The sequence below is a fragment of the Rhinopithecus bieti genome, unplaced genomic scaffold (genome assembly GCF_001698545.2).
Source record: "Rhinopithecus bieti isolate Rb0 unplaced genomic scaffold, ASM169854v2 scaffold_18504, whole genome shotgun sequence".
NCBI classification, from domain to species: Eukaryota; Metazoa; Chordata; class Mammalia; order Primates; family Cercopithecidae; genus Rhinopithecus; species Rhinopithecus bieti.
The window spans coordinates 905,765-918,958 of record NW_016809260.1 but is presented as its reverse complement, the minus strand read 5'-3'; the positions used below and the strand labels follow the sequence as shown (position 1 = coordinate 918,958).

The following is a 13,194-nucleotide window of genomic DNA, read 5'->3' as shown; positions in this document are numbered from 1 at the left end:
TGTATACTTAATATGGATGTTTTATGGTAGAAAGACTTTTATATTTTTACATTTCTTCTCTATTTTGAACATAACTGGAAATGTATGCAATGATGTTAAATGATAATTATAGCTAATTTTTTTCGAGTTATTGCTTTGTGCCAGGCAATGTGCTTGCAATATATTATATTATTTAATCCTCATAATACACTGTAACATTGGTATTATGGTAAACCATATTTTATGTAAAATGGAACTAAACCCAAAGAGGTTAAAAAATAAACCAGTTATATATTTAGTAACAGATAAAGATAATTTCTGAAGAAGTATCTGCCACTTGCCTATCAATGTCTTTTCAGATAAATAGAGCACAGTGAAAATTCAGTGTTTGCAAACCAGAATTAACAGTGTATTTTCTTTGTTGTTTATAGAAGTACCTATTAAAGAGACTTAATTTAATATGGAATATTTATTCAACTATAATTCGTGAAAATGTGTTGGCATTACAAGATGACTACTTAGCTCTGTAAGTATGTTTTCAGAAGTGATAATTGAATAAAATGCATTCATATTAATAGGCTTCCAGAAGTAATAAAATAAAACCTTCATACTTGTTATTCATTGAGATATTTTATATGCTATTATTATTTGAGAACAATAGCTCAGAGGTTGGTGGGCTACATGTATTCTAACAGAAAATAGTCGTTTTAGATCTTAATTTACCTGTAAAGCACGTGCATGTACACATAGGAACTTACAGCTCTATATTCTCAAAGCCTAGACTACTGGTTGAAATTATAAATGTTTCCTACTATTGGTGAAGGTGTGCTAAGCAAAGCTAGCCTATACCAGTGAGTTGAAGGGCATGGGAAAGCCATAGGGGAAGAGGTCCCCTCTGTGTATTATTGTTAGCATAAATTCAGTCATTATGCAGATAAGATGAGGTAGGTTGACAGTGATACAGATCAGTCACTGTGTGTGAGCACAGGTTAGTATCACAAATGACTTTCATATTACCAGTTTGGTGAGGAGAGTAAGCACATTGTCATGGTGGTCTAGGAAGGAGGCACGAGGCAAAATGGGGTGATAGTATTTCCGTCTTCCTTGTGTCCTAAGTTTTGTGCGTAAGATGGTCTCTAGATTTAGGGAGGGACTCTGTAGCCAGTAACAGTATAGGGATTATACCTACAACTTCTGGCCAACATTAAGTTCAAATCAATTAGACCAAGAAAGAAATACAAAATATACAAAGTATGATTATTCTGACTCAATAGTACTATTCTGGGAGGGCAGAAATTTTAGTGCTAAGGGATGTGACTGGAAGGACATAAAATGTAATGGATGAGTAGGTGGACAATGGTAAGGAATAGCTGGGATCGAGAGTGGCTAGGCAATTTGTATGAATGAATGGGAAGGCAAAAGTGTGCTCAATCAGGCAGCATATTTGTTAACCAGACATATCCTTGGCTCTCCTAAATTGGACTGAAGCAGCCTGCTTCTTATAGCATCCCAGGGACAGTTCTCTTCAGAGCAGCTCTAGGGGTTAGACTGCACTTCCACAGAACTCCAGCTTGTTGCTATCAGCTTGAGATTGGGATGGGTGAGGACAGGGAGTGAGTAGAGCATGTAAATGAATACCTAGAATGTCTCTCAGAGGACCTCCACCCTTACACATTCCTCTTCAGCTTATCAGAAGGTCAGGCCAGGCTGGGTTGAAACTGGAAGATGGAGTAACAGAGATTTGGCGCTTGCATTTTCTGGAAACTTATGGCCAATTTGGGTTTCTTTACCCTGACCCCAAACTGGAGTAGGGACCACAAGGCATCACTTACCTGGATTTATTATTGGTCTTCACTGTATTCCTTTGAACTTATTTTGTTTTAAAGTACAGTGTATACCCCTGCTCAGCTGTAAAAACAAACCAAACCAACCAAACACCTTTATTCTTTTCTGAACATGTATATAACAGCCAGGGGGAGTAGAAGAAACACAGTAAAGTAAGAGAAAGCAAATTGTAGAAGGGGAGAAATGAACTCTTCCCTTTCCCCTTCTTGTATAGAGAAAGAACTTTATTTTAAAGTCTATTAGATCAGATACTCTAAAATCATTTTTTATCCATAAGGCAATTCTAGTAAAAGAGAGGAAAAATAAATTGACAACAGCTGTGGTGTGTACACCCATGTGTGTTTGAGGGAGATGAAGGATGGCAGTAATTTGTTTCTCACTTTCAAAAAATACTAGTCTTAGGAGCTTTTTTTGGTGCCTAGGAGCCTCTCAGTAAATATTTCTCTGAATCTTAAATACTTCTGTCATCCACAAAAGCAATTTTTTAAAACAAACCCGATGTCATTGAAAGGATATTTTAAAATACCCAACTTTTTATGAAACACATATTCTTGGAAGCAGAGAAAATGAAGGTGGTAATGCAAAATAAACTGTTTTCTTTGACTTTTCTTCAAGAATATCACTGGAAAACTTTTGGAACTGCGTGTTGGTTGGGCCTTGAAGACTGCCTTCAGCTGTCAAAAGAACTCTTCACAAAATGGGTGGACCATCCAGAAAATGAGTAAGAGTAATATTGTAATTCCTCTTGTTTTTGTCCTATTTAAGCACCAGCAATTTCCCTTTTTGATGTACTCACTATGGGAATGAGTGTTTTGCTTTCACTTGGTTAGGCGCTCTCTCCTACTATTCTTTTCAAATACCTTTTTAAAAAAACTAGTGTTTAATGTGGGTCTGTGTATAACAATAGACTAGAATTTATACAATGAATTGTCACCTAGGACCTTTCACTGCCAATGCATTCTTCCAATAAGCACTTATTTTGAGCTGTCTCTGCTTGTTTTGAGTCTTAATAGGTTGTTCTTTATGATTGTTTGTGATTGTTATATCTATGAGTGCAGCAGAGCACCTCCCTCTCCATCTCTCTCTTAGTTTGTTGCCTCACTGAGCGCTGAGACTCTCATTTTAGTTTTATTACCTTTAATATACCACCTCAGATGGACTCTTAGGAAATGTGATAATGAGATATGAGATACAAGACCAACTTATATTATCAATATACTCTGTACTATTCTAATTTCCTTCTTTCTTAAAGCCCCTTAGTTTGGAATTGATGATCTCTTCTCGTGGAATTAATGCTAATGACAGTTCTGACAATTGCCTCTCTAGATTCCTACTTTTGACCTTTATATCTGTGACTACAAATATTTTTTCTAGATTCATACTTCTAAAATATGATAACCTGGGGAAACATAACTACTATGAAAAATATCATTTTATATTATATTTTACAGAATACCTTATCCAATTAAAGATGTGGTTTTATGTTATGGCATTGCCTTGGGAAGTGATAAAGAGTGGGACATCTTGTTAAATACTTACACTAATACAACAAAGGAAGAAGAAAAGATTCAACTTGCTTACGCAATGAGCTGCAGCAAAGACCCATGGATACTTAACAGGTGATTATGCTCAACTTACCTTGAAAGTTCCTGGTAATGGAAAAAAATAGAAATGTGCTAATGTAAGTATTAAAACGATGCGTATTTGTGCCGCACGATCTTAGTACCATGCGATTTTGATTTCATTTATTTAAATTAACTCTTTATGTTGGATGTTTAAAATGTATTTTTTGCAAATGCACTTTTGCAGGTTTATGGAGTATGCCATCAGCACATCTCCATTCACTTCTAATGAAACAAATGTAATTGAGATTGTGGCAGCATCTGAAGTTGGCCGGTATGTCGCAAAAGACTTCTTAGTCAACAACTGGCAAGCTGTGAGTAAAAGGTAAGAAGGAGAGTGAGACCTTTCTTTCATTTAGGTCACTGGTTTGGCGCTGGAAGCTCAGCTGTAGTCTAGCTGGGTCACAAAAGTCCTTTGCATTGACTAGAAAAGTGATCATTTTTCCTTCGTTTAATCTCACTACAAACTGCCTGTGTTATGGAAGAGCGATGCATGAATTTTTAAATATGGCTTGAATATTTTTATCTTTTAGTTGACAACATGCCATATTCATAAAATAGATGCCTATGCTACTTCTGATAAATTTGCCTTAGTTCACTTTTCTTGCACATTCCGCACAAAAAGTGTTTCAGACTCAAATTAATTTGCTCTCTACATCTTATGTATTTGTTTTTAGGGCTTAGTTTATAGTCAGCAGTTTTGCTCAATTTTGCTAATAATTTTGTTTGAATAGACAGTAACATTATTTATGGATTGTAAGAAGGAAATAAAAGTTCAACTTAATAATTAAAATTTTATTTATAGTCAAAATGGCACAGGAACATTTACTTAGTTCTTTGTACATCTGAATATTTAATTATGACTAATTAAACAGATATATTTGACATGATAATATGTATGTCACTAGTCCTAATGTAATGATGTAGTATAAAATTATAAGTAAAAATGCTTATGCCAGATTAAATTTTATATTAATGATATGGAAAGTATCTATACTGAATTTGCTAAAATGTGACTGATCACTAACAAGTTAGCACTTAGTTTTTCTCGTGCATATTCCACTGGATGCTACTCATGAAGATGGGGATGATAAGCCTTCTGGGACAGATGGAGACAACAGCTCCATCAGTTTTGAAACTGTTTTAACCCTCACTTTTGCAGACTCACAGTGCATTTTAGCATTATAAAGTATCCAAGAAGCCCTGCAGAAGGAAACTTAGAGTTTTCCATACAGTTTGACTACACAACATCTTCTAGGTGTAGTTCTTCCAAACTCCAGCTTGGGATATGCTGATGTAAACAAAACGTCATTTTGCCAGTAGACCAGTTGTTCCAGAAGAAAGACAGATGGAAGAAACAAAATTTTCCAACCCTCTCATTTGGTTCTGGAACTTAAGAAAAACCCATTAGTTAACATTTAGGCCTTGTTTTCTTCTTCTACAGAATAATAGATGTATTCGATAAATGTAAGATTCTTTCTAGTAATAAAAAGGTTTAGTTTTTCTACATCAAGGTGCAGTTCAAATTGTTACTGGAGATGTAAAGGGATTAGGACTTGGTATCTGATAAATGCTGTAGAGGAGAGATGACAGGGGCTTTTAGGGATTTAAGGAGAAGAAAGGGATGTGCATGTGATTTGAACAAGCACAGTTGCAAATCTCCTTCTTCTACCTGGAGGACAGAACATCAGGAAATGCCTGGAGGCAGAGCTGGGAGGCCAACTTGGGACTAGTCACAGTAGCTGGCAGGAGCTTAGCGCACTGGAGAGGAGATAGGAGTGGGAAGGTAAGTTGAGGGTCAGAGAGAAAGATGGGTGATAATAGGCACTCAATATCATGTGAAGGAGTTTTATTTTCTGTGCTCTTCATTGGTGATGTCCTGTTTCTAACTGGTGTCGTATGTGAAACACACACAGGCTGTCCTGATTATGACAGTGTGTTAACACTATTGGGGGTCAATTCTAGAACTGGGGGATGGGGATAGACTTAACTAGAGCAGTATAGCAAAGTGGTGGTTTCTTCCTCTAAGAACTGTGGAAAGTGTCTCTTCATTACTGTCGTTTGTCCTTTTATTTATTGTGCTTTAGTTTTTCATGTATCCACTAGAGACATGGTATGTCAAAGAGTTAAGGCAATAGAATCTAGAATTAGATCAATCTTAGGATGAGGAGAGTGCTAAATATGTAACCTTAGACAAGATTTTTAACCTAAGCTTCAGCTTTCTCATTCATAAAATGAGGATAATAATGAATAGGCTTTAAGATAATTTGATAATGTGCTATTTAAGGTGATTGGTACATAATAAATGTTTAATGTTCATTATTATTATTATCTTAGTGAGATAATATGATGTCTGTGCTTTATTACAAGTCCCTATATCCTTCACTTTATTTCTTTTTCTCAATATTATCAATTTCTATTTTTATGTTATTGATAACATCCCTCAGCAGTATTAGAGTCTCATGTTTAGAATGAAAAACACACATTGATGTTGTTCTTTAAAATAACATGTTTAGTCTGGGCATGGTGGCTCATGCCTGTAATCCCAGCACTTTGGGAGGCCAAGGCAGGAGGATCACTATAGCCCAGGAGTTTGAGAACAGGCTGGGCAACATAGCAAGACTCTATTTCTACCAAAAAATTAAAAAACAAAATAATGTGTTTATATATGCAATAATTAGTTTTCACAGCCACCCATAAAATAATTACCAATTAATAACCAAGACTCAGAAATTAAATAACTTAAAGTCAATACCTAGTAAATAAAAAAGCTTGAATTAGAAAGCGTGTCCCCTGGCTCTGATTCCCGACTCTATTTACTTCCTCCTAAGTAAGAAAATGCATACTTCTTAATTATTTATTTAATGAGAGTACTACTGAAAATATTTAATCTTTCAATGTATTCTTAACTAATGCCTCTACATTTTCAGTGGCTCACGCCTATAATAATCCCAGCACTTTGGGAGGCCAAGGCAGGCAGATCACCTGAGGTCGGGAGTTCATGACCAGCCTGACCAACAGGGAGAAACACCATCTCTACTAAAAATACGGAAGTAGCCAGGCATGGTGGCACATGCCTGCAATCCCAGCTACTCGGGAAGCCGAGACAGGAGAATCGCTTGACCCGGGAGGCGGAGGTTACAGTGAGCCAAGATCAACCCATTGCCCTCCAGCCTGAGTAGGCAACAAGAACAAAACTCCGTTTTGTTTTTTTTTTTATAAAAAGATGTGCTATATCCTTTAAACATTTTGAGATGCCAAGATTTGTTCAAATATTTTAAATTTGTTTTACTTAGAAAGCCCTTCTCATGATGTGATTTATTTATCTCAATTCCAGAAGATGTTTAAATAAATGAAGTGGCTTTTCAGTTGATTTTTAAAAAATTAATAAACTTAATTTTTTAGGATAGTTTTAAGTTCACAGCAAAATTGAGCAGACAGAGTTCCCAGCACACAGGCACAAGCTCCCCCTCTATCAACATCCTGCATCAGAGCCACACATTTACAGTCACATGTTGATTAACAATAGAAATACATTCTGAGAAATGCATCCTTAGATGATTTAGTCTTTATGTGAACAGCATAGACTGTACTTACACAAACCTAGATGGTAGAGCCTACCACACACCTGGGCTCTATGGTATAGTCTATTGCTCCTAGGTTACAAACCTGTACAGCATGTTACTGAATACTGGAAGCAGTAGTAACACAACTGTAAGTATTTGTGTATTTTTTTTTTTTTTTTTTTTGAGAGGGAGTCTCGCCCTGTCACCCAGGCTGGAATACAGTGGCGTGATCTTGGCTCACTGAAAGTTCCGCCTCCTGGGTTCACACCATTCTCCTGCCTCAGCCTCCCGAGTAGCTGGGACTACAGGCGCCCTCCACCACGTCTGGCTAATTTTTTTGTCTTTTTTAGTAGAGACGGGGTTTCACTGTGTTAGCCAGGATGGTCTTGATCTCCTGACCTCGTGATCCGCCCTCCTCGGCCTCCCAAAGTGCTGGGATTACAGGCTTGAGCCACCGCGCCCAGCCAGTATTTATGTATTTAAACATATCTAAACATAGAAAAGGTGATGCATTGTGCTACAATGTTACAATGACTATGACATTGCTAGGGGATAAGAATTTTTTGGCTCCTTTTTAATGTTGTCCATTGTTGACTGAAACATTGTTATGTGGCTCACAGCTGTACTATAATTGATTAACATAAACAGGCACATCATTATCAGCCAAAGTCCCTAGTTTACCTTAGGGTTCACTCTTGGTGTTGCACATTCTATGGGTGTTGATGTATTAATGTATAATGATGCATATTCACCACTGCAGCATCATACGGAATACTTTCACTACCCTAAAAATCCGTGCTGTGCCTATTCATCCTTCCCTCTGCCCATAGTCAGTTGCTTTTTTAAGAAAAAGTTTGAATAATCTACTTCTTATTCCAGAAGTTTTCATTTTATTTTGTTTTGCTTTTAATGTGTTGAGCTTTTGGTTGCTGGTTTGGTCTTGGCTGTGGGAGCTAGAATCAGGAGGAGTATGAGCAGAGCGGCTTTGCACCCCTCCCATAAGGTGGTATCTTGTTGGGATCTTATGCTCCATTTCTACAGGGTGAGAGACAGGCTGGCAGAGGCAGCTTGCCTAAATGCAAAAACAAAAAAATACCATCTTATGTCCAGCTTGGCCCTGGGCATGAAGTGACCAGTGCTGTGGTTTTGAGTATATCCCTCCCTTATCTCAGAGCACTCATGGGCATATGTCTCACAGTGACATGCAGGCAAGCTCACAGACATCGTCTCCACACCAAGGCACATGTTGGAGTTGAGTACGTCGCCAATAGCGGTGCAGGAACCGCTGTTCCTTTCAGCCAGACCCAGAATTCTTCCCAGGAAGCCTAATCTGGAAATACATTTTGGAATATTTGAATAAAACAACTTTTGGCTTGGTCTTGCCCCTCACTGTCATGTACAGGGCATTGCACTGGTTGGTGTGGGAAAATTTAGTTAATTATTGGGCCAAAGATGATCTCTCGAATACTCATTCCAATGAGAAAGACTCCATTGGACATGAAGCTATATTTCAAGTTACAGAAAAGTCAGTAGGTACACATAGCTATGAGTAGGTCCTATGGAAGCATATGAATAGGGATGAAGCAATAGTATTTTGGGGACTTTTCAATGGATGTGGTAGAAGCATTATTTGTGCCATCATCTCTGTTAAATGGGCTTCACAGCATACAGAAAAACCAGTTTTATCTCAATATAGAATACAGAGCATGATCAGTTTTAAACTCATCCTGTCCAAAATGAATCTTACCCTCTTTATTAAGCACTTGATTTTTTTTCTCCACATGTTATTACATTGCCTAAAGTCTTAAGCTTAAAAATATGGAATCATTTTCACTTCTACTTGGTTGTATTTCATGATAGGGAACACAGCCAAAAGGGCTAAACAGGAGCACAAGCAAAGTGAGAGGTTATCAGAGTGGAGGGTCCAAGCACTGGGGAGTCTGTTCCCATGACATGAATCAGGCTGGATGCCTTGGTGTCCCCATGCTTGCCGCATGGCCATCCTTGCCAGAAGGAATCTGACATGGCAGGGGAGATGAAGGGAGGGGTAATGTGAGAAGAGGGAGAGGCAGAAAGGAGAGCCAGACTGGAGTACCAAAATCACTGTTCCCACACTAATGTTAGATGTTATCAACTTTTTAAAAAGGATTACTATATTGACTCATATTGGCTTTTGACTTCATATTAATTAGAATGTATTTGAACACTGATGGGGTAAACTATTTGTAATGCAGTTTTGTTGAGTAATATTTGAAAGAGATTGCTCTCTCAACAAGAATGATAAATCATCTGTTTCAAAAATAGCCCCTCTTGAAGTTGACAAGAGCAGGAAGGAATGAAGTTTGCCAGGTAATCTAATAGGTGCTTCCATATACATTATCTCATTTACGCTCCAGAACAATGCTTCTAAGTATCTGTTATTCTCCATTTTTGCAATTTATAAATTTTCCAAGGTAATGTCAAACCCAGCCCTGCCTCCTCAGGTACCTTTCTCCTGTGTCTGGCAGAAATGAACACATTTAGCACCATAGGTAGGTTTCCTCTGTTTTCTATTTTTATTTTTAAGGTTGAAATTTGGGTTCTTTGGAACTCAAGTTTCTTGAGTCATTTTATAGGTTTTTTCTGCCTAGCTGGCCAATTAAAATAGAGAACTAAGAAATGTTTCCTCTTTCTTCATAAAAGCAGTTTCGCTTGCCTCAATTATATGCAGAGTTATATTGTCCTTCACGTTGCTCAGGTAGACACAGCGCAAGTTACAGCTAGGAACTTAGAAAAACAGCAGCACTATTTTCTCTCAACTTTATTAGTATATTATGCCAAAGTTAACTCTTATAATTTTTAATTTCAAGTACATATTTTTGAAGTAAATCAGTTGTGTATATTAACTATTCAACCATCTCTTGGTCAGTCCATTATAATAACCCTATTTTAATTTTTCTTTCTTTTTTAATGCACCCAAAAGTCTTTTATTTACTTTTTTAACTACAGCCACACTTTGAGCAGGTAAGTATCTGCTGTTTTTTCATAGCAATACTTCACAGTTATTTTAAGATTTTTTTTTGCTAGATATTCAGGGACACTAAACTAGAGGGAAAGTTTCTGCTACCACACCTATTGAAACAAGCACAGGTAGGGCCATGGTGCTCAGTCTTCAGGGTCACCAACGTTTAGAGAACATCGGAAGATACGGATCTTCTCTCCAAAAAAGCATGCACGAAAACATTTTAAATACACGTTCAGGGTGCTTTAGTCAGCAGTTCTGAGATGGATCCTCTATTAACTACTGTTTTTTATGGGACACAATTTATATATTTATTTATTCCTTTAGAAATTGTATTGAGACATGTGACATGTATTCCAACTACCTCATTTAATAGATAATGGTTGTTTTAAGAAGAACTTTTAGATTTAGATAACAGATTTGTGTAACACATGTAAGTATTTAACTATCAAAATTTCCTTAGTGTTAATAGGATTTTCTACTGAAAGATGAAGCTAAACTAGTTCATACATGTTTTTACTTAGATTTGGGACATAGGAATTAATAGGGGCCATACACTTGGCATTCATCTGATGTATAAAATATAGCTTTATTTTGCAAAATGCTTTCCACCCTTGATTAACATCTTATTGCCTTGTAGGTATGGCACACAATCATTGATCAATCTAATATATGCAATAGGGAGAGCCATAACTACAGATTTACAGATTGTGGAGGTAAGCACTTTAAATATTATGAAATACAATGATAATTTGGAAACCACTTTTTATGCAATTTGGACTTGTTAAAATTAAAAATAATAATATGCTTATCTGAATTATTACATTCTATGCTTCTGTTGCTGCTGTATCACTGTGAGGAAGTGTTTTTAATTGTATCCTCCTCCTGAAAGAGAGATCACCTGTTCATGGAGGGTGGTACTTCATCCTTTCTCACCTGAATGCAGGGGACTCTCGCCCAGGGTTCCTGTCCCAGACTGGGTTTCCTTCTATCCCACCTTTGCCATCACTGCCAGTCATTGCTGTGTTCCAGAGCTTCAGTAGCTTTGCATAGTTTTTCAGAGAAATGTTGCAATCCTGTGATTAGCACATGAGGCCCTTCATGATCTGGCCCCTGCATTACAGTTTGGCTTCATTTTTGCTCACCTCACCACAAAGTGTCAGAGGGCAAGAGAGATGGACAGACACCCCTAAACACATTTCCTCTAGCTATACTGTACCACTTACAAATTTTCTTGAATTATTGTATAGCTTCACATTTTCTGGATTTCAGAAACACTCTACCTTCTGTCTGGAGAACATTCCTCATCCCAGTTCCTGGTGGGATAATTCCTAGTCATCCTTCAAGATTCTGCTCCTATTATCTATTCTGGGAACTTTTTAATGAAGGATTTATACCCTTTCCTCACCTATACTTTCAAGTAATCCTATGAATATATTTTTACCATAGTGCTTATTACATTATAGTGTAATCACTGGTAAATATGTCTACCCCATGAGGCTACAATAAGCTTCCTGAGGACTGAGATGATATCTTAGTTTTGTCTATTCTAGATTCTTACCGTTTCCTGGCTTTGCTTTCCTCTAGGCTGAATTTTATTAGGCAGTCTTTTTCCATGTGGAGAGAAGCATAGCTCCCTGCTTATATAATCCTCAGCACTCCCAGCTGCAGATGGAAGGATACTTTCTCACAGCTTCAAGAGTTCCTGCCCTGAAAAAAGCACTTTGGTTGGTCCTACTTAGGTCAGAGGCAGCAATCACTGTGTCCAGGGGAGATGGAATACTCTGATTGGTCTAGCCAGGGTCGAACAGCCCCACCCAAGTCACAGGCACTGGGAAGGGGAAAGGGTAGTTTTGCAAGGACAAAGGGCTGTAACCAGAAAGTAAACGAAGCGGACAAAAGCAAATGTCTACAAAAAGATACTTTCACACAAAGTAAAACAAGGATACAATATAAATACAGCCTGTACACAGCCAGTAGCGTAGGTAAAATTAGACAGATTTATGGCGCCAAATGGTGGCAAAGATATGGAGCAACTGGAACTCTTGTATCTTGCTGGGAGGAATGTAACATGGGACAACCATGTCAGGAAACAGGCAGTTTTTTTAAATGTTAACTGGAAACCATCTAAATGCCCATCCATAGGTAAATGAATAAGGAAAAGTAATATACCCACACAATGGAATACTATCCTGAAATTTTTAAAATTTGTGTAGCAACATGGATGAATATCAAGGTGATTATGTTTAGTAAAAGAAACCAGTCACATTCTGGGTAATGCAAATGGATCTATAGTGACAAAGGGCAGATCAGTGGTTGCCTGGGACAGAGAGATGGACTGCAAGAGGGCCTGAGGAGCCTTTTTCAGGGTAGAGGAAATGTACTTGATTGTGTCTGTGGTTTCAAAGGGGTACACGTTGATCCAAATTCATTGACTTGTGCAGTTTAAGTATATCTAGTTTATTGTACATAAATTAAATCCCAATAAAATTGATTAAAATTAAACACCAGGGCCTGAAACTATGTTAATAAGAACAAGAAGAGCCTTTGTAAATAAAGGTAAATCAACTCTCCCTAAGCAAATAAACAAATACATGTATAGGTCATAAAGGCCTGAACTTTGATCCTAAGCAAAAAAAAAAGGACAAGTAGAAGTCATATCATTGTTATCATGAGAGAAGCAGAACTGCTAATTCCCAAAGAAATTATCTTTTTTTGAGTTTTGGCCTGCCTAAGGCTGAGCTGTCAGGACCTGATTTATCAGGGATTCCCTGGACAAGGGAAAGAAAAGCACACTACACCCAGAACATGCTGATACAAAAGCTCTGCAAATCAAGATTCAGTGTGTGTTTTTATCTTCTAAAATTCGTTAGTTCAATCTTTGCCTCTACAGAATCTAGTGAAATTTTGTTGTTGTTAATAATAAATGAGATTTGTATAAATTTAGCAATCTTCAAAATTTCAAAATTCTAGTCACTGACAGCTTTTCAAAATTGGAAAAATGGATTTAGCAGTAAATTGTTGCAATTTAAAAAAATAAATGAATTAGCTAAGATGAATATCCTTGCCAACAACTATTAATGTCCAGCAGTCCTGCTATGCTGCATCAGTTCACAGGGTAGTATCTAAAATAAATAATAAAAAAGAAAGTGAAAATGAAATCATTTGCCTCCCTTGTCCC

At 37.2% G+C, this 13,194-nt stretch overlaps 1 protein-coding gene across 1 annotated transcript in view; it reads left to right on the top strand.

Moving 5' to 3' along the window:
- Window positions 1-13,194, top strand: part of LVRN (laeverin) — a 72,338-nt gene that overhangs the window by 56,504 nt on the left and 2,640 nt on the right. The window contains 5 exon segments of the mRNA XM_017888988.1: window positions 411-526; window positions 2,456-2,545; window positions 3,276-3,443; window positions 3,634-3,771; window positions 10,654-10,729. Coding sequence (XP_017744477.1) covers window positions 411-526; window positions 2,456-2,545; window positions 3,276-3,443; window positions 3,634-3,771; window positions 10,654-10,729 — 588 coding nt within the window.